A 21,646-nucleotide genomic window follows, 5' to 3' on the forward strand; every position below is an offset into this window, starting at 1 on the left:
TAATTAGTTGTTTTACTTTTCTCTGGTTATTTTAATGCTGGTGGCCACGTGAAACAATCTGATCTGAGATGAGACTGTTGTTTTATTATTTTATTATTATTCCACAACACCGGTGACATCAATGTTAGCGTGAACATCAGCAGGCAGAGGAGGCGTTAATAATACTGCCATTGGGAGGCGCTGCAGCACCAGAGAGGCTGTTCACCTGGATGTTGGATGAATCCACACGTTGATCTGCACATTGATCACAAAGCTGTGACCAGGGACTGTTTCTGAAAAGATGATGAGAATCTTCTGCACTTCTGGGTTGTGAATGCTTCCTGTGGCTGTGACTCATGAGAGCAGCTGCCCTCCTCTCCTCCTCGCATCTGTGTCTCAGTTCCTCCTGAGAGTAAACTCCCTGAGCCACAGCAGCAGCAGCGGAACATGTTTTCTTTCTGCGAGTAAACTTGGACCCTACGTGAAAAATGCTGCGGGTCATTGTGGAGTCCGCCAGTGGGATCCCCAAAAAGAGACTTGGAAACCCAGATCCAATAGCTGCGGTGACCTTCAGAGGTGAGAGATCAAATTGACTTAAACCTTTTTTTATTTCCTCCTCTGTAAACTGCTGTGTGCTCGATCAAGTAGATGCGCACACTGTTTCAGTTCCTATCAAACTTTCATATGTTTCTGTCATCCTCATGATTTTCAAATACAGCAGCATATAAAGTCTGCATCCTTATAAGGTCAAAACAATACTTCTGTACAGAGGGCTGTGGCTTCATTTATCTATTTATAATAACTTTAGTATATTTGATTCCTTTGTGCAAATTACCCTTTGATTCCCTCTCGATATGACTCGTGCCAGTAAAATATATTTTCCTTTGTGGTTACAGATGAAAAGAAGAAAACCAAAGCGATTGATAACGAGTTGAATCCTGTGTGGAATGAAGTAAGTGATGATTTCAGTTAATGCTTCATAGGGAACGATTAATGACCAGCGAGCTGTTATTACAGTTGAAACTAGTTGAAACTAATCCTGTCCCTGTCGTTGTCCTGCAGAGGCTCGAATTCGATCTGAAAGGCTCCTCCCTGGATTCATCCTCATTCATCAGTGTGGTGGTGAAAGACTTTGAAACAATCGGCAAAGATAAGTACGTGCATGACAAGCATCACTCAGACCAATGGTCACTTTTGCACCACTTATTCCTTGTATCCATGATTGTGCTTTCTTGACTTTGCCCTGATTGTGAAGTGCTTTGCCTCAACTCCTACTCCTTTTGATGTGTCAGTGAGAACTTGACATGATGTGACATGTGTTCTGCTTAAAAGTCCCCCTAGTTATTATGATCTTTTTCCCATGGAGCAGAGCACCGTGTTTTAACTTCACCGAGCTGCAGGACGCACTGCGACCATGTCAAGACTTGCAGTGTCAGTAAACACAGTGCCTTGTCTCCGTCATAACAGAGCTCCAGCTCGTGTGGGAGGAATGTTGCCTTAAAAGGAAAAGGAAAAGATAGCCTCTTTCTAACTTTCCCCTCTGTAGACTCAGGCTGCGATGATGATGGTGATGAGATTTATAACTCTGCTTAATTTTCTATTGGTTTTCATTATGTTCACTGCATTCTGTACATTATGAGTCTGAGTCGCTCTGTTTTTCTCAGTGCATGCACAATGGTAATGACATATCCACTCTGTCACTAGTGAGTGATTGTGTATGATGATGTATTTTGAGGGTGAGGGTGGAGTGCTGACCGCATCGGCCACACACGCACGCACAATACTTTTCCATGATCACTGTTTGCAACGCTACAGTGGGGTGAATGAGGGAGCTTGCTCTGGCTTGTCACTGGCACATCTGTGGTTACTGGCAGTGGTTCAGCCTGTAATGCTTTGCAAAAGTATCATGCTGACTGTGGAGGAAAAATGGGAAATTCAGGCAACACTTTGAGAGCAACACTGCAATATAGAAAACATTCCACAAGGAATCTGGCTCACAAGCTCAGCAGCAGTGAATGCCCAGTTGATATTTTAGTTTGCTCAAATAAGCTTGTTTAAAGTGATATGTATGTGGGTCAATGACGTATAAGGATTTTCAACAGGCCAATTTTAAAATACAAAAAAAAAGAATATCTATTATAATTATTCAAACATTAGGAATGTTGTGTACACATAAAATCATATCAAAATTTCAAATTATTTGATTTTAGTGCTTTTTCATCTAGATGAATTGGCCGTGACCTTAAAAAATGTCATGTGGTGCGACCGTAATTTATCTTAAAATGAATTAATTTCCTTAATATGCTTACATTTCTTTTTATATAAAGTCATTAGTAACAAAGTAGTTGCATTTCTTTAGAGTTTTTGTAAATAATGATCTCATATTTTTGTTCTATAATGTCACCGTCCCCTTATTAAATGTAGTTAACAGACTTATCTTTCCGGTAAAGTGCATAAAATTGATAAAAATGTTAAAAAAATACCATTCATTTAAGCATACTGTATCAGTGATTAATATTTCAGCTACAGAAATTTTATATTTTACTTTAAATTTAATACAGGTCTTGGTATTATTGGTCGCACCACATGATGAGTGGTTGCTCCAAATTATATGAAAACCTCCTATCGTTTAAAATGATCAATAAACAATAAATTCCATACAATAATTTGACTTAAACCAGATTTTATTAAAATTTCATAGAATTTTCATGAACACAAACATTTCCTAAACATTTTTTTTAATAAAAATCTCATCAAGAACATTTAAGTGCAGCACACATTGTTGTGAACAAACATTTCATTAAACTGGCTGCTCTTGTGTACATCAACCAGAACTGGTGGAATGTTCTCCATAGATGGCGGCGTAAGGTCTAACACAGCGTTTGCCATATTTTTACTTTCTCTGTAAGCTCTGGATGCAGCCCTCCAGTTCTCTCTCTGATTCCTTTTCTCTCTCTCTGTCAACTCACTTGACTTGGCATATGGAATCTCTCCCTGCTGTTTATTTCTCTCGTAGCTGAAAAAGATATGTAATGTCATGTCATGAATCAATAAGTTATTTTGGACTAATGATAGATGAACATTTTAATGCAAATATGCATTTCGTCCAGTAATGAAAAACACATAAGAGCAATATGTACTTCATGTTGCTTTATTTGTATTTTTCATTTTTAAAATGTTTTAACATACCTTTCTCTTCTCTGAGCAAGGTTCTCCGCTCTTGCTACAGGGTCGGAATTAACACGCTGCATATGGCGAGCGGTTTTTATTTTGCTTGGAAGTGGCATCTGGTAAAATAAATTTAAACAGTTATAAATAAATAAACACATAAATAAATAATAAATTACTAATAAATTCATAATAACCGAGGTAAAATTACATGTTACATTTTTGGGGTGGTATTTATTCATGATATTGTACAAAAATTAAACATAAACCGTTGTTTCTGAAATATTAGAAAAAAATACTCTAATTGCATAGAAATATTTTCCAAATAATACTAAAATAAAGTACTTTATGTATATAAATCATTAATTGAATTTAAAAAAGCCCCAAAACTCCCAATCTAGGACATATATCTATCATGTAAAACACTCTGCAATGGTCGCACCACATTTGGTCGCACCACATGATGTTTTTCTAGTTCAGTCAAAATTTACAGCCACAGAATTGGCCACCTAAAGAAAACAAACTAGGTCAGCACAAAAGATCACTATGAAATTTATAATCAAAATATATATTTTTAGAAATAACTTGATATCATATCACATACCACATGATATCCAAATGTGGCAACTACATACCAGCTGTGAAAAAGGTTATTTTTTTTCAAAATTTGAGAGAGAGTTACAAACCTGTTGCTGCTTCCATGGGTCCTTGGCAAAATGGTCTATGATGCAACTTCCTGTCTTTGAATGGATTTCAACATCAAAGTCCCAAATTGGTCCTTTCTTGATGGTCGCACCACATGATATTTCATAAAATGGACATCATCGGACAAAGTTTGTTTGTATACTATGATGGAAATATAAATGCAAATGCTTTGCAATTTTGTACAGGATTACAAAAGACTTTGGAAATCATGCCAAATATGGCAGAAAATAAATTTGAATAGATTTTGAGTAATTTCAAAGAAGCTTTCACAACAGCAGTCATGGCCGGACGGTTGCACCACATGATATTTTGACACTTTAAAAAACAGAAACATTTAAATAACTAATGGTTTTTGGAAATTTAAAGTGTGTACATATACGGGTCAGGTACTACATATATATATGGTATTTCTTTATGTATTTAAACCTTTATTAACAGAAGAAAATGCAGTCGGACAGAAAATATAGGCGTCACGTCAATGACCCATGTACTGTAGTAGAAAATATATCAGTTTACCAGGTACATCATCCAGTGGCTCTCTCACTGCAGTTAAAAAGTCATTTTCCTTTTCCTGCTCTGGAGCAGACCCAAATACTTAAAACCAGAGTTTCAACTGGAGTTTATTTTCTAGCTTCCTAGGAGAGTTTGTTATATATACAAAACCTTAATCTGTGTAAACCAATCTAGGTATGTGGCGTTTGCAGTGGCAGGGACAGTGAATACCACATTTCAGCTGACCATCGTTTTCAAGCACAAGCCCAATGTGAGTTGTAGGGAACCTCCGGCTTCCAGGCCCCATATGTTTTTTTTTCCTGCACTCAAGGAAAGTAAGATAAAATAGCAGACTAACATTCATGGTGGTCCCTTCTGGCTGTATGCCTGTCAGGTCACGGTCAGGGTGAATAAATTATTTATCCTAGAATGGCCCCTTTATATTTAAATACTTTATATTTACAACTGGAGCGGCTGCTCTCAGACTGGACAAACTAAACACCTTTTAAGTTTTTATGGCAACCAGGGAGCCATGCACATCTCCATTAAGTTAGCTTACAGTGTTAATTTGGGGTATTTTCATACATGTTTGGGCCCTGAAAAGTTATGTTTTACAGTTTTCAGCAGCTCTTTCAGTAATTTACTGCTCCTCTCTGTGTCTCTATAATTTGCACTGCGCTAACCGCATGCCCCGCCATCTCCTCCGGCTCTCCATACATTGTCTAAGATTACAAATTCTCTTGTTTTTACCCAGACTGCAAATACTGGGTTCCCCTTAAGACTGACCGACCTAAACTTGCAAAATGAGCTAAATGAGCTACTGAATTTATTCACAAGGCACTTGGCCCTCGAAAGATGTTATAAAAATTGAAATGGCCCTTGATAGCTAAAAGGTTCCCCACCCGTGTTCGTTCGTATGTTTTGAGAATGAGAGAGAAGAGAGTGCCAGAGCATAATCATGAGTATGACTGTGCCTGTACTCATGTTGCTTACTTTAGACAAGCTTTTAGCCCGCCTCCTTGATTCTGTAGTTTTCCTACTTTCAACTGGGCAGAGATCGCCCATCACATGCCTGCGGTAAATGATAATTGTTTCCATCTTCCGTTTTTTTCCCTTGTGCTCTAGTTCCCTCCTGTGTAACCAGCAGGTCCTTGTCATGCAGCAAAGTCTCGGCCCCCTCGAATTATGACATTGTCGCTCACATTGGCAAAGCAGATTTTTAGTAAAACAATTTTTTTTACATATGAATCATAGCCTCCATTTGTGGTTGCAATTAATCAAACACTTTAAACCGTGGTGTTCATATTTGTCTTCTGCCCTAGTGTTGCAATCCATCACAGTAATTAATCACCGTTGCTACATGACATCTGTTTGGTGGACAAAGAAACAATGTAGGTGTCGTTGCTCAGTTCGTCATAATATGTGAAGAAGTGAAATTGGGAAGTACAAACTGTCAAAAATCCAGAGCACAGTCACAAACTCGGCATCTAATTCCCTCATGTTAGAATTGCACAAGTTTCCCCCCCTTGTGTTTCTTTTATAGCCACCCATCCATGTGATTGTTTCTTTCCAGCTGTGATGATTCATTTGCTGATGTTTGTACGATCGTCTGAGCAAAGGAATGTTTCTGTGATTGCCTTTCAGACTCATCGGTTCGGCAAAAATCTCCCTGAGAGACTTGGCCAGTGGTCAAGGGAAGTCCCTCCCGTCCAAGAACGTGCCGCTGATCAATGAGAAGCAACAGGCGACTGGGGTGAATAACATTATCCTAAACGTTGCAATTTTATACCAAAAGGCAGCTCCTGCTCTGGCAGCAGATAATGCCTGGTATCTGTGTAGGTCTGCAGGAAGTAGCTGACTTTGCTGAATCCTGCAACATGACATTATGTATCAGACATATACAGCAGAGAAGAAAATGTTAACTGAGAAAAATTAAATTTTTTTATTCCCAGGCAACCATTGATTTGCTCATTAGGTATGATGCACCTATCAGCACCACACCAAGCCTGAATGAGCAGCCAGATGGAGACGTGACTCATAATGTGGATGATGGTAAGTAGACAGTTAACTAATTAAAAGAGACAATATGGTTATTTTTGTGTTTAAGTCACAATTATAAGCAAACAAATGCACAAATACAGTACAAATGTAAAAACTTCAATACATAATATAATATATATAAAGTAAAGTAAAAGTAGCAGTAAATGGATTACAGCAAATGAAAGCATGTTTTTGGCCTGTCTGTCTGTCTTTCGGGTATTTTTTTCAAATTTTTACCAGTTGTCACTTGGGCTTAAACAATCGCAGGGCGGTAAGTCGAAAATCCAGACTAATTATTCATATGGAACCCTGGTTATCATCGCACTGACCCACATGCAGAAAATGGATGAAAAGTTGACATTTTTATCATTGATTTCTGAGTTGCTTGTGCTTATCGTCAACAAGAATGTCACCATTGAGAGGGTGCATGTTGTCTATTTATGTTGGATCCAGATCAAGCCGAGAAAGCAGTTTGTCAAATAGTTTGAATGATATTGCAAATGAGTTCATTGTGACAGGCCACAGTGACGAAGGTGAGGAGGGCGAAGCAGACATGGAGGGAGGAGGTCAGGGGGGAAGTCCGGGAGCTCCCACTCAGCCAAACCAGCCTGGAAGACCCAACAACAAGCCAGTTCGTCTGAGCCGTAAGAGGCACAGAGCCCTGGCCAACAGGCCTCAGGACTTCCAGGTATTGTTTAAGTTTTGATTACTCTGTTCCTGGATAATCACAAATGCCAGTGTAGAGGGAATTTCTAACTGTTAATCACATGAATGACAGCATGCTGCACCAGTGTAGATTCACATTGAAGGCTGAACATCATATTTCTGTTCCCATAACAGGCCCAGAAACTTCTTTGAGCAGCCTTTTGTCTATACTGAATACAGTGTTTGTCAACCCAAATTGTGCCTTTTCAAAAAAGACCCAGATAAATGGTTGCTCTGTTTGTTCAGCCCCCTTACTGATTCTTGCAATGTCCAGATCCGCGTTCGGGTTATCAAGGGTCGACAGTTGCCCGGCAACAACATCAAGCCGGTGGTCAAGGTGAACACATGCGGACAGACTCACAGGACTAGAATAAGAAGAGGAAATAACCCGTTCTTCGATGAGGTAACAATCCATGCATCGCTTCCCTTTCTGCATATAAACAAATAAATTATTACTTCCTGTACTTGTGCCTTTTATCTTGCTTGTCTGTTCCCTCCAGTCTTTGCCACCTAATCTCCGCCAGCTTCAATAACCTTCTGAAGTATTTCGGCCTTTAACTTTCTCCTCCATATTCACCTCTTTTCAATGTTGTCTTCCCTCACCCTCAGCCTTTTCCAAAGAATAAGCATCTCAGATTAATAACTTGTAAACGTTTGTCACAGTCACGATAATAAAGCGTGTCAGACATCAAACTGTACTGTCCATGCAGTGAAAGGAGAAATAATTGCTCATTTATGGCTCTTTCTGTCTCTCAGATGTTTTTCTACAATGTTAACATGCTCCCATCGGAGCTGTTTGACGAGAGCATTAGTATTCAGGTGCGTAGATTTATTCTTTATAATGCAATGGTTTTTACACAAATAAATGTTTGCTTTTAAAATTCTGCATCTGCTAAAGCTGTACGCCTGCCTTTCCTTGACAGGTTTATGACTCCTCCTCCCTCCGAGCTGACAGTCTAATGGGAGAGTTCAAGGTATTCCAGTTCAAGTGTTTCAGAAATCATGATCAATGTTCTGTTAATCTCAGCATTTTGATCTGTAGGGATTTATCTAGTAGGTAATAGAACAGAGCTGTGACAGATTTCACTTGTTCCTAATTGTTTTTCTCCTGTTTTACCCAGTTGGACGTTGGCTATATTTACGATGAACCAGGTCAGTGTTACCAAGTCTGTAAAAAAGTCAAATTAGTTTATACAAATTATATGTAAATATTTGAACATGCTTACTTTGTCCAGCTCATGCCATAATGAGGAAATGGCTGCTCCTGAGTGATCCTGATGACCCCAGCTCAGGGGCCAGAGGTTACCTGGAAGTCAGCATCATTGTCGTTGGCACTGGGGATGCGCCACCGGTACGAGTTACCTTCTTATTCACCATCACATTCCTTTCTGTTAACTACAGAAAGATTTCAGTGCTGAAAAATATCATTGAAAAATATCTTCACCTCTCCTCTCCTCTCCTCTCCTCTCCTCTCCTCTCCTCTCCCTTCCTCTCCTCTCCTCTCCTCTCCTCCTCTCCTCTCCTCCCTTCCTCCAGTCTGAAAGGAAAGAGACAAGTGAGGAGCAGGACGACATAGAAAACAATCTTCTGTTGCCAGCTGGTGTCACAATGCAATCGGCTACTCTGAGCCTCAAAGTCTACCGCGCAGAGGATATGCCGCAGAGTAAGTGACCTATAATGTCATAAAGTTTCCCACACCCTGCAGGGTAATGTACTCAGATCCCTTCAGAGAATTCCTACTTATGAATGACTTAATGTTGCAGTGGATGACGCCTTTACTCAGACTGTAAAACAAGTCTTTGGAGGGAATGGAGACCGGAAAAACTTGGTGGACCCATATTTGGAAGTCAGCTTTGCTGGGAAGAAGGTACATCATCTGTAATCAAAAGTAAAATAAAATGTTTCTGTAATGTTCTTGCTGTGTGAATATTTTTAAATTGTGATCTTTTTTTCTGGTTTTAGTTGTGCACCAAAATCATTGAGAAAAATGCAAACCCAGAGTGGAATCAACTCATCAATCTCCAAGTCAAGGTGCTGAAGATGCACCTACAGAGGAGTCAAATGATGTTGCTTCAAATAATAAAAAACGTTTTAACTTCAGCACTACTTAACACACGATTCTGCCCCTGTAGTTCCCGTCCATGTGTGAGCGCATCAAGCTGACTATGTATGACTGGTAAGACAGGAAATTTCATTCATACACAGCTTCACAAGCAACAGTAATATCACAACCAGTATTTAACATGGCCGTTTACAATTTGCAGGGATCGTCTAACCAGGAATGACACCATAGGGACATCATTTTTGAATCTCAGCCAAATGTCCTCTTCCGGTGGAGAGATTGAAAGTAATCATGGCATTTGTATGATGATCAGTGTTCTAGATATTGCAGACTGACAGGCACTGCAATAATAAATGTAACCTCATGACAAGCCACATGGTAGATACTTGGATTTAAGCCTTGAAACTGTCCAGGTCGATTTTTAAAAAGCATCTTTGTGTTACAGCGAGCACCGCAGAATCAGAAGTTGGTTTTCTCCCAGCTTTTGGTCCTTGCTATGTCAACCTGTACGGAAGCCCCAGAGAATTCACTGGCCTGCCCGACCCATACGAGGAGCTCAACCATGGCAAGGTAACACCCCCCCCATCAGCTCAGTGCTGAGTGTTCACAACTGAAAAGAGACACAAGATATTTCACCTTTATCTTGAATATGTAAACGTGAGGTTTTTACATGGATGTGTTGCAGGGCGAAGGGGTCGCCTACAGGGGGAGGGTCCTCGTTGAGCTGTCCACTCAACTGGATGGAAAGATCAACAAAATTGTTGAAGACATCCCCTCTGATGATATCCTGGTGGTTCAGGTAAACACTACACACCTGTCCTTACTGTTGTGTCCTTCTATTTTATTTTCTTAAGATGCAAGACCCACAGTTTTAAATCTGTTAGTCAATATTCTCAGTGTCCATCTTTAGGGTTTCCTACAGAAAATATTCAGTCTCTAGCACAAGAGGTGTTTGGAAACTGAGTGAAAGGCAAAACAACAATGTTCCTGCCTTAACCTTTTACACTGCCACATCTTCTTTTAACTTGTAGAAATACCAGCGCAGGAGGAAGTACTCTCTGTGCGCCGTGTTCCACGGTGCATGCATGCTCCAAGAGCCGGGTGAACCAATTCAGTTTGAGGTCAGCATCGGTAATTATGGTAACAAGCTGGACTCCACCTGCAAGCCCCTGGCATCCACCACCCGGTTCAGCTTTGCTGTGTTTGATGGTACGAAAAGAAGTCAGCAAGGATTCTTATCAGCCCATAACCCTGTTTTAAGGTTCTAACAACATGACACAAACAATTAGACAGTTCAAGTGTTGTCTAATGGAGCAAATTTAAGAATGGTACATTTTGTAGGAGGAATTTCAACCCTGTTAATGGTATTTTTACCAAAATATAACAAACAATTATCAGTGTAATATATAAGAAAACGTCCACTATAGTAGTGAACACTGGGCAGTTCTTTAGTTAAACTGTTCCTCACACTATAACCCTCCCCTTTAGTTTGTGGTAAAATCTACAACTTGTATTTAAAATGATTGTGTGTATTTTATTTTGTGTACCTCAGGTAATCAATACTATTACCTTCCCTGGGCTGACACCAAGCCGGTAGTGATTCTCACGTCATACTGGGAAGACATCAGCCACCGTCTGGACTCTGTCAATGTTCTCCTCTCTGTCGCTGAGAAACTGGTGAGAACTAGTCACAGTCACATGTTGGCAGAGTGTTTGCCTAAATGTTGCACATCTACACAGAAAGTATGACTCAATAATCTTTTATCTGTTGTGATTTATTTTAGGGGTCCCACCTCACCTCTTTAAAAATAGCCATCTTAGCCAAGGTGCCAGATTCACGTCTGGGAGAGATTTGGCTAAAACTCATAAACCACATGATTGAGGATCTTAACGGGTGAGACAGACGTGAATGATCATACACTACAACACAGTGTAACTTATCGCTAGGCAACTGTAATGTGCATTTCCAGGTGGCTGATTTAATTCTTTTGTTTAACTTTTCTCTGTTTTGACAGTTTGAGGCTTCCGGGGATGGAGGGCCAACCCAACGTGACTGCACTGGACATCCAAATTAAAACCCTGCGTGATGCTGCTGTTGACAATATCACACAAATGGTCACTCGCATGAGAGAAGAGGCCGCAGACGTGAGGGCTACTGTCAGTGACATTGAAGACTGGTTGGACAGAATCAAGCAGCTGGCAGAAGAGGTTAGAAAGAAATCGTAGCATGTAGCTTTAATGTTTACTACCAGAGTCTTCCACTACAAGCATAACTGTTTTAAGTAGCTCAAAAAGATATGGGGGGAAGTTAAATGATATAAGTGAAATGTTTTGTGTCTCCATTAGCCTCAGAGCAGCATGCCAGATGTGATCATCTGGATGTTGAGAAAAGAGAAGCGTGTGGCCTTTGCCCGAGTCCCAGCCAACCAGATCCTCTACTCCAACTTCAGTGAACAAGCCTGTGGCAAACACTGTGGAAAAACCCAGACCATCTTCATGCAGGTACAAGACCAATAAACATTGCAGTGATTTCTGAGTAGATGTTTCTCAGATGGTGTCTCAGAGTCCCTGCACAGGATGCTGCAGCTCAAACGTTTGACCTGAGCATTTTCCTTAATTAGGATAATGTTTAGTTTCATCAGGTGTCGCGCACATCTTACAATGCAAATTTCACTTTATAATCCTTTCATTAGAAACACTGACAGCAAGAGTAACTTGTTTTGTCATTTTAAGAGAAAAAACATGGCACGGTTTTCACCAATAAACCCTACTGCAATCATAAAAACATTCTTTTCTATTTCTTAGTACTGTATTTCCCAAATTGGTCCACTGGATATAGGAAATTGTTACAATTGTGATGCATTAACTTAACAAACTGTATGAAAGTATGTTAACAAATATATTGAATATTCGTATACTATTGTGAATAAAGAATATATATAGGAAGGATGTCCAAGAGAGACATAGTGCTAAAAAACACAATGTTTCTCCAAGTGAAATAAAAAAGTCAATTTATTTATCGATTTATTTTCATTTATTTTTATTCATAAACTTCATAGATAAATGCCAAACAACTAAAAAAGGTACATCTTATTCCTCAGTACCCCATGGACAAAAACAAAGGTGTGAAGATCCCTGTTCAGCTGCGGGTCAACATGTGGCTCGGTCTCTCTGCCCATGAGAAGAAGTTCAACAGCTTTTCAGAGGGGAGCTTCCGTGTGTATGCTGAAATGGTATAGTTTCTATACACACAATGTTTTAAATATGTGGGTTTCCCTTTACTGTGCTTTGTGTAAAACATTGTTCCTAAACCCAGATGTTGTCTCCCTGCAGTATGAGAACCAGGCTCAGGTGTTTGGGAAGTGGGGAACCAATGAACTGGTCGGGCGCTATAAATTCTCAGATGTGACCGGAAAAGTGAAACTAAAACAAGAACGCTTCATGCCACCGCGAGGATGGGAATGGGAGGAGGACTGGCTTGTTGACCCTGAGCGATGGTAAGCTTAATTAGATCACTTCATCACATACAAGCACGCACATACACAGACACACACACACACGGAGACTTGCGTGATTCATTGCTTGTACAGTTTCATGTACAAACATCCTGTTGTCACTGTGCAGTTTATCAGAATCCTGTTCACATGCCAGATGCACATCAAAAACACAATTAAAGGAAATGAAAAGGAATTTCAGCCGATGTTTTGGTTCAAGGCTCCTTCCCTCTCTCCCTCAGTGCCTCCTACTTCTGGAGTGCTTACATTCTCCCACAGAGGCTTGTGTAAATAGTTTTAGCTCTCTCTGATCCTACTCTTCCTGAGCTGTTAATCACGGTCCTGAGTTGCTGAAAGTCATCCGCTTGTGTTTGCTGTGGTGCTGCTTTTTTCTACAGCCTGTTAACAGAAGCAGATGCGGGCCACAAAGAGTTCACAGATGAGGTTTTTCAGAATGACACCCGTTTCCCTGGTGGGGAGTGGAAGCCGGCTGCGGAGCCCTACACAGACGTGGTACGACAAACACACAGTTCAGCTTTGAGACACTATGTGAAACATGTGGGTGACGATAACAGGACCAAAGCCTGTCGAGTCATGCTTGTGTCCAACGATATCAGATGCTTTTGTGCTGTTATACACTAAGGACAGGTACGTAAATATGACCCAGTGTCTGTCTGGTTCTGGTGTGTAGATTTCATCAAGGCTACTTATTATTATGGAATAACTTTGGGAATTTTGTCTGAATAATAACCCAATCGACTTAAAGCTGCTGTAGAAGGGGTCCTGTGTCAGCCTAATCAACAGCTTCCCCTCAGATCTTTGGAATGATGTAGCATCCACCAGCACAGTGTTACGGTCCACAGCTTCACCCTCATTCAAGACAGAGTAGGCAGTTGTTTTCATTTAAAAAAAATCTCTGTTAAACCCACTGCAGATTACTCACTCAGCTCCAAACATCAAACTGACAAAGTTAGAGACTAGCTTATTAACACAGTGAAGAATTTGCACTGCAAAAAACAAACATTTCACTCAGAAGTTGGTGTTGGAGAGCAAAAAACAAAGCTCAAAGGAAAGTAATGTGGAAGAAAATCTAGTAATGCTGATTTAAAGTTTGTGATTAATAATAATAGTATGAAAAGTGAAATCTTTGTACTTGGGAAGCTGTAATAAACTTGTACTATTGGAAATATTTCCTTAGATAACCCAGACAACCAAATAGCAGTCATGGTTGAAATAAACAAATTTAGAGTTTATTAACAGAACCCAAAATAATTTGATCTAATAACTGTAATGCTACAAATACACAGATGTACTTGACGTAAATGAGTCTCTGTTGTGCAGAATGGAGAAAAGGTTCAGAGCCTGGAAGAGTTTGACTGTCCTCCTGGATGGACCTGGGAGAAGGACAGCTGGAGCTTTGACAGCAACAAAGCTGTGGACGAGCAAGGTAACATGAACACAAAGACTGAGATCAGAATCTTCATGTCTGAAGTACTAGAGCCTCACAAGGTCTGTGTGTATGTCTGTGTGTCCTGCTATTAGGTTGGGAATACGGACTTACCATTCCTCCTGATAATAAGCCCAAATCCTGGGTTGCCGCAGAGAAGATGTACCACGTCCATCGCAGGAAGAGATTCATAAGACCCAGGAAGAAGACATCTGATAAAGTGGCTGTTGCTGTGGTGAGGAAGTGGTAGATGAGAAAAACGGTGGATTGGAGAGATGTTATGAGCGTAGCTTCTCAGTCTTTTCTCGTGCTTGTCTCTTGCATAGCGACGAGAATCGGTTGAAGGTTGGGAGTACTCTTCCCTGATTGGATGGAAGTTTCACAGGAAGGAGCGCTCCACCGACATGTTCCGCCGCCGCTGCTGGAGGAGAAAGATGGTCCCATCAGATGGCATCGGAGCCTCCGCCATCTTCGGACTGGAAGGGGCATTAGTGAGTTTTGCTCAACCGCACTAAGTAATGTTGCTGAATATGCATCGCATTCTTGAATGCCGTCCAATTCCAAAGCAGTTGACACAACACGTTACTTACAGTAATAGCATGTGAGTTATATCCTGTCATCGTTCTTCTGCATCTCTCTGATCCTGTCAGACAACTTTTTTTAGTCCTACAACATTTTCTTAAAGTTTTATTTAAGTTTTGCTCAAATGTTTGCTATGAATTTTTCCTTTAAGCTACTCACCCTGCATTTTGTCAACAGGGGGTTGATGTGGATGAGAAGGCCAGTAAAATGGATGCAGCCAAACGATTTGGTCTCAACACCCCCACTGTTTCCTGCCGCTTTAGTCGTAAGTCGATGTGTCAGATAAAGTGCATTCCTGGTGACTAAAGACCTTGTGTTTCTTTAAACTTCCTGACTGACCCTAATGCAAGATAACAATGAATCTTAAAGTCAGTAAATCCTTTATAATGTGTGTCTTATCAGCGGTGTCGTGGGTATCCTGTGAGATTATCTTGTTTTTAGTTTGTCATGCTGATAAAAACAATCATCTTCCTCCAGGGTCTTACATTTACCACCTGAGGGTGTACGTGTATCAGGCGAGGAATCTCTGTGCCATGGACAAAGACAGCTTCTCAGGTATAAACAAAGCCGTCCATTTACGACTCAGTATTTGCATAGAAACCAGGTCAATAGGAATAAATTTAATCTAATCATGATGCACCATTTACCAAAGTAAATATTTCATTAAAAAGTTGTTTCAGTCAAACACTACCCTCGTCTTCTCCAGATCCCTACGCTCATGTGTCATTCCTGCACGTGAGTAAGACCACAGAAGTCATCAAAGCCACTCTGAACCCCACATGGGATCAGACTCTCATCTTTGAGGACATTGAAATCTACGGAGACCCACAGACAATCGCTCGCAACCCTCCGGATGTGGTCTTGGAGCTTTATGACAGTGATCAAGTTGTATGTTGAGTTTGCTAAACTTGTGATCAACTCACAGAATCCTACAGAGTTCTGACCAGACTTTGCTAATTCATTGTGTGCTGCTGCACTTTTTAAACTAGGGTAATGATGAGCCTTTGGGTTACTGTACGTGCCCCCCAGTGGTGAAACTGAATCCCAGTGTGGCCGTCACCACGAAGCTACTGTGGTTCCCAGTCACCAAAAAGGGTCGCGGTGCAGGGGAGGTTCTGCTCGCTGCTGAGCTCCTACTGAAGGACAAGGTACAGCAGACATATACAAATAAACATATTATAACTCAGCTTTATGAATCTAAATGCAGGAGGCGATGCTGTGCTTTGCCCTACAGGCTAATCAGGGAGAGCTGCCCTTGGTCCCTCCTCGACGAGGGGAGAAGCTCTACATGGTTCCTCAGGGAATCAGGCCTGTGGTACAGCTCACTGCGATAGAGGTACACAATCCAGTCCTCCAGCTCCTTTATTACTTCAACACGATTGCATGATCAGACAAGACCAGCCCAACCCTAAGATTTCTCACATTTCTTTCTCAGTTCTCATCTGAGAAAGGATCTGCTTGCACTACTTTTCAAGTGTGTTTATTTGCTTATTTGACACCAGGTCTTGACCTGGGGTTTGAGGAACATGAAGACCTACCAGTTGGCCACAGTTACCTCTCCCAGCTTGATTGTGGAATGTGGTGGAGAGATTTTTCAAACTGCCGTAATCAAGAACTTCAAAAAGAACCCGAACTTCCCTGGATCTGTGCAGCTGCTCAAAGTGGTACTAACCACACGTCTCCGTGGAGTCAAAGTAGAACGTGTCCTATTCCAAATATCCAGGCACCTGTAAACATCTAAACATGTGGATTATCTTGTTCTTTCCCTAGCTCCTTCCCAAAGATGAGATGTACACCCCTCCCATTGTGCTGAAAGTAATCGATCACCGACCCTTTGGAAGGAAGCCTGTAGTGGGTCAGTGCACCATCAACTGCCTGGACGAGTTCCGCTGTGACCCGTATCAGATTAACAATGAAGTCCACAGGTCTGCTCGAGGTACTTACACACATGCATGGACTGTTACACACGTTCACACACTCGGCTATATACAGACAATATTTATTTGATCATTTTCCATGAACTCTGCAGTGGCAATGATCACTGCTGCCCATGGAGATGTGGTCATAAACATTGAAGGGAGACCCATCATGACAGCTGAGGTGAATGAACCTGTCATCACTAAATTCATTAGCAAAATGTTTACATCTATTGTTTTTTATTAATAAGAACTTTGTTTGCTTCACTCTTTGCAGCTCAAAGCAGAAAAGGTAAGAATCTCTTCTTTCTTCCAAAAATAGTCTGTTGATATTTACTGTAAAAAATACTTCAAGTTCATCATGATTCGTCCCCGATGTGCAGGAGGAGGAGACAGTGGACTGGTGGAGTAAGTTCTTCGCCTCTATCGGAGAGGAGAAAAAGTGCGGGCCCTACTTGAAAAAACGATACGACACATTGCAGGTGAGGATGTGTCCTCGCATATTGTGAAAACACAAGAACTGATTTAATCTAAGCTTAATTTTGTGCGGTAAACATCCAAAACAAAAAGATTTACTCTCATGCTGAGAAGTCCAGCATCAAGAAGATTCAGAGTGAGTTATTTGGAAAATCAAAGGTGGGAGTTCTGTGAAATCTTCATGTGAAAATATGGTTAGACTGAGTTAATAATAGCAAATAATTATTTTGTTTTAGGTGTCACACATAATGCTTAAGTCCAATATATCTCATTTGTAACTTGATATCTGTAACATGTCAGTATCACTATGTTGTGTGATTATCAGGTTTACAAATGTGAACTGGAGGAGGTTAAGGAGTTCCAGGGACTCACTGATTTCTGCAGCACTTTCAAACTTCAGCGAGGAAAGACTGAAGACGACGAAGACGACCCCTCGGTGGTGGGAGAGTTCAAGGTAACAAAGCATCACTGTCACTCAGCCTGTTCTTATACCTGAACCTTTGTAATGTGAACAGTCACAACTTTGACTGTTGCATAGCTTTTGCCTGCCCTCTAGTGGAAAATGTATACATTTCAGTTGAAATCAAGGTTTCAGCAAAGAATGGTTGCTGTTGCTAAATATGAACAGCAGGGGGCAGCAATGTCAACCAAATAAAATGTTATCTGTTAAATTCTTTCACAATTATTATTCTGCCTTATCACTCACTCACAAAGTCTTTCAAATTAAGGGGGGTCGGGAGTTTTGGACAGCTGATCACCTTCTTTTATTTTGACATTTCATTCATCAGATGGTGGTTAAAGTCACATAGAAAAGACAAGTGCAGAGTTTCATTTATTATCTACAATTTTTTGAGGGAATATTAACGTTAGATTTTAATGGCTCAAGTCTGGATCTATTGAGCCCTTCAAAATTAACAAGTGTTATGTTATTAACTGGATTGTCCTTGTTGCTGGTGAACAGGGATCATTCAAGATTTACCCACTGTCAGATGATCCAGGGGCGCCAACACCACACAGGCAGTTCAGAGAGCTTCCTGAGAGCGGACCTCAGGAGTGCGTGGTCAGGATATATGTTGTCCGCTGTATTGACCTGCAGCCAAAGGATACAAACGGCTTGGTGAGATTTGTATGAAGATATATCTGGTCAACCACCACTGGTCTCATGCACTGTAAGCCCTTGACTTTTATTATGTGAAAAACATGCTTTGATTTACTGGAGTTAATATATTTTTCATTCTCATTTCAGTGTGACCCATACATTAAGATCGCACTGGGGAGGAAAACATTGGAGGACAGAGATAACTACCAACCAAACACCCTTAATCCAGAGATTGGGAGGTAAGACAGTGATGTGACCTGCTCAAATAACCTCCTGCTTCTTTTCTAGACGTTCAAATGATGATGACTAATTCAAAATTGTGAATAACATAAATAAAAAACACATACATTATACATCTTACATTTTTGTGCAGGATGTTTGAGTTGTCCTGCTTCCTGCCTCATGACAAGGACCTGAAGATTGCTGTGTATGACTTCGACCTCCTGAGCAGAGATGAAAAAGTGGGTGAGACGGTCATCGATCTGGAGAACCGACTCCTGTCTTGTTTCAGGTCCTGCTGTGGCCTGCCACAGACGTACTGTGTGTGAGTATCTTTCTGCATGGATACCGATACCAAATCCTTTGTACGATGGCACATCCTACAACTACCTCGACGTCTTCTCTCATACATTATAGTTTCTGTGTGGTTCAAATGAGATGGACGAGGCTCTGTCGGTTCCCTTTCTTGCAGATCAGGGATCAATCAGTGGAGAGACCAGCTGAAGCCGTCTCAGATCCTCATGAACACGGCCAAAGTGCAGGGTGTTCCTCCTCCACGCATAGAGGGAGATGGCAGCTCACTGACTTTCTCAGGAAAAGAATACTACCTGCAAGATTTTGGTTGGTACTGTTTGTCACTGTGTTTTATTTATAGAATGATTACATCTATATTCTCACTGGTTGTGTCTTTGTTTTTAGTTTGTGTTGTAGAGTTATGAGTATGCTACTTGGTTGTTATTTTGTCTGTTGTTTAAAATTGATCATACGTCATCGCATCAATGTCTGTCACACCCTCTGCAGAGACAAACACTGTGATCCACCAGCACATGGGCCCAGCCAGAGAGAGGCTGGCCCTGCATGTCCTCAGAAACCAGGGCTTGGTACCAGAACACGTGGAGACAAGAACCCTGTTTAGCTCCCACCAGCCCAACCTGTCCCAGGTTGAAACAACAGCAATAACATATGATAACATACTATTATAGGATACAATAAAATTAAGATGTGTGAAGTATTTGTGCAATAGCTTTCTTTAAAAGTCACATCCTTTTCCTCCACTGCAGGGACAAATTCAAATGTGGGTTGACGTTTTCCCCAAGAACCTCGGTTTGCTAGGGCCTCCGTGTGAAATCACTCCACGCAAACCCATGAAGTACGAAAGTCTTTACCTCATCAAATATTTTGACTTGATGCATTGAACGATGAAGTATAATCGTATATTTGAAACAGGTACTCCTTGCGAGCCATCGTTTGGAACACAACTGAAGTTATTCTGGATGAAACAAGCATCACTGGAGAAAACATGAGCGACATCTATGTGAAGGGGTAGAATACCTTTCCCACCTGTTACCTTTACCATTCTGAGCATGTTTTTTATTAAAATACGAAGCTAATCGGAAAATAAAATGACCACATTATTTTCTAGATGGATGCCAGGGATGGAGGAGGACAAGCAGAAGACCGATGTCCACTACAGATCCTTGGATGGTGACGGAAACTTCAACTGGAGGTTCAGCTTTGGGTTTGACTATCTGCCTGCGGAGCAGCTATGTGTCGTCTCCAGGAAAGTGAGTGAGAGCATGAATCAGGAACAAGGCGTATAGGGGTTGTTTTTCATAACCGTAACATTTGTTGTGTGATGGTATAATTTCTAGTAATGATATAAAGTTAAGTGTCTGTTTTTTTACAGGAGCACTTCTGGAATCTGGACAAAACTGAATTTAGGATTCCTCCTAAACTAATCATCCAGATATGGGACAATGACAAATTCTCCCTGGATGACTACTTAGGTGAAAAACATTTTCTGTTATTTACCTCATTTTATTACATGACCAGACAAAGTGAAAGCCTTGAAAGGCAGGGGTTTACTTCGATGTGTGCGCCATAATGATATACACAATCATTTTCTGTCCTCTCTGTCACAGGTTCAATTGAACTGGACCTACTCAAGTTGATCCCCCCGGCTAAGACCCCAGAGAAGTGCAGCCTGAAGATGTTGCCAGGGATGTCAGTGTCAGCCTTCTCAAAAAACCCTCCACCCAACTCACTCTTTTCTCAGAAGTCTGTACGAGGCTGGTGGCCATGCATTATGGAGCAGGACGGGAAACAAGTGCTGAGTGTATGTTTATGTCCGCAGGGTTATCGTCCTTATTTACGTTTTTTTTCCTGGTCAGTTTAAATATTGATTTGAAATTTTCACAGGGGAAAGTAGAGATGACCTTGGAAATCGTGGAGGAGAAGGAGATGGAGGAGAGACCAGCTGGGAAAGGCAGAGATGAGCCCAACATGAATCCCAAACTGGAGCAGCCTAAGTAAGAAATGTAGCATTTTTTCAAACAAGATTGTGGATTGTTATATATTTATTTACATAATGTGAATGTCGCTGTTTGTTTCGTCTTCATCAGCCGCCCCGACACGTCATTCTTCTGGTTCATAAACCCCTGCAAAACCATGAAGTTCATAGTCTGGCGCAGATTCCGATGGATTTTCATCGGAGGGATTCTTCTTCTGCTTGTGATCTTGTTCCTCGGGATTCTGTTCTACTCTCTACCTGTGAGATCACTCACTCTGCCGATGATTTCCTTTGTCTAAACCATTCAATGTTCAGATAGTGTTTTTAATGCAGTAACTCTGAAATCCTTCTGTCCACAGAATTACATCTCAATGAAGATTGTGAAGCCTTTCTCCTGAGGAGCTTCCCAAAGGAGCTTCCCGTCTTCCTGCAGCAGAATCTTCAGTATTATTCATCATCACTGTCCATCAAAAATATGCAATTTTATAATATTTGAATATGCAAGTTTTTCTACTGATGTCATAACAGGCTGATATTCATAATTTTCTCTCATAATCAGAAATAACTGTTTTTTTATACTCTCAGTATTGCACTGTATCTCAATTCATAATATCTCTCTAATGATCAATTTTAGGAAAAAAAATCAAGAATGTCAAGAATCATTTTATTAGTTTTGTATAAAGAAATAGTTTATATGTTGTTGTATTTTGCATGTGTCATTTTGTAAGTGTGATTTCATGCTACAGTTTAGTAAGATATGTGATGATGTATGACAATAAAACAACAAACAAACAATCAATCTTATCACCAACATTACTTGAGCAATATCCACATTAAAACATACTTTTTTAAAAATGTTTTTTTAAATTCACTTTATACAAAACAGACACAACATAATAGCAAATCAATTGAGTCACATAGCTGCCAAAAATTAGGAAATCAAAGACTAAACAAAGAATAAAATCAAATAA

General features: G+C 40.6%; 1 protein-coding gene and 1 long non-coding RNA gene across 2 annotated transcripts; one reads left to right on the forward strand and one right to left on the reverse strand.

Moving 5' to 3' along the window:
• Nucleotides 1-227: 227 nt before the first annotated feature.
• On the forward strand, nt 228-21,470 carry myofl (myoferlin like). The gene is made up of 53 exons (XM_035173224.2): nt 228-555; nt 876-931; nt 1,042-1,133; nt 5,989-6,097; nt 6,297-6,396; nt 6,903-7,072; nt 7,364-7,492; nt 7,846-7,908; nt 8,013-8,063; nt 8,211-8,241; nt 8,325-8,440; nt 8,626-8,752; nt 8,853-8,956; nt 9,052-9,120; nt 9,222-9,265; nt 9,354-9,436; nt 9,597-9,721; nt 9,837-9,950; nt 10,183-10,360; nt 10,704-10,828; nt 10,936-11,045; nt 11,167-11,359; nt 11,498-11,653; nt 12,253-12,384; nt 12,485-12,648; nt 13,044-13,158; nt 13,987-14,092; nt 14,188-14,327; nt 14,419-14,583; nt 14,852-14,939; nt 15,152-15,229; nt 15,381-15,562; nt 15,664-15,822; nt 15,909-16,010; nt 16,177-16,338; nt 16,445-16,610; nt 16,704-16,774; nt 16,868-16,882; nt 16,974-17,072; nt 17,393-17,521; nt 18,029-18,184; nt 18,314-18,405; nt 18,540-18,710; nt 18,858-19,006; nt 19,187-19,326; nt 19,447-19,535; nt 19,613-19,708; nt 19,809-19,950; nt 20,073-20,172; nt 20,308-20,501; nt 20,585-20,694; nt 20,788-20,935; nt 21,035-21,470. The coding sequence occupies exons 1-53, from the start codon at nt 468-470 to the stop codon at nt 21,071-21,073; spliced, it is 6,132 nt and encodes a 2,043-aa protein (XP_035029115.2). The 5' UTR covers nt 228-467; the 3' UTR covers nt 21,074-21,470.
• On the reverse strand, nt 2,771-3,935 carry LOC118119342. The gene is made up of 3 exons (XR_004698072.2): nt 3,834-3,935; nt 3,169-3,266; nt 2,771-2,995 (listed from the first exon to the last, which is right to left on the reverse strand). It is a non-coding gene; the product is annotated as an uncharacterized LOC118119342 (long non-coding RNA).
• Nucleotides 21,471-21,646: the final 176 nt, after the last annotated feature.

This window comes from Hippoglossus stenolepis, chromosome 12, assembly GCF_022539355.2.
Source record: "Hippoglossus stenolepis isolate QCI-W04-F060 chromosome 12, HSTE1.2, whole genome shotgun sequence".
Lineage (NCBI taxonomy): Eukaryota > Metazoa > Chordata > Actinopteri > Pleuronectiformes > Pleuronectidae > Hippoglossus > Hippoglossus stenolepis.

Coding starts and splice junctions, on each gene's coding strand:
- myofl (XM_035173224.2), top strand. CDS start 468: ATGCTGCGGGTCATTGTGGAGTCCGCCAGTGGGATCCCCAAAAAGAGA. Junction 556..875: donor AGCTGCGGTGACCTTCAGAG/GTGAGAGATCAA, acceptor TTGTGGTTACAG/ATGAAAAGAAGAAAACCAAA. Junction 7,073..7,363: donor ACAGGCCTCAGGACTTCCAG/GTATTGTTTAAG, acceptor TGCAATGTCCAG/ATCCGCGTTCGGGTTATCAA.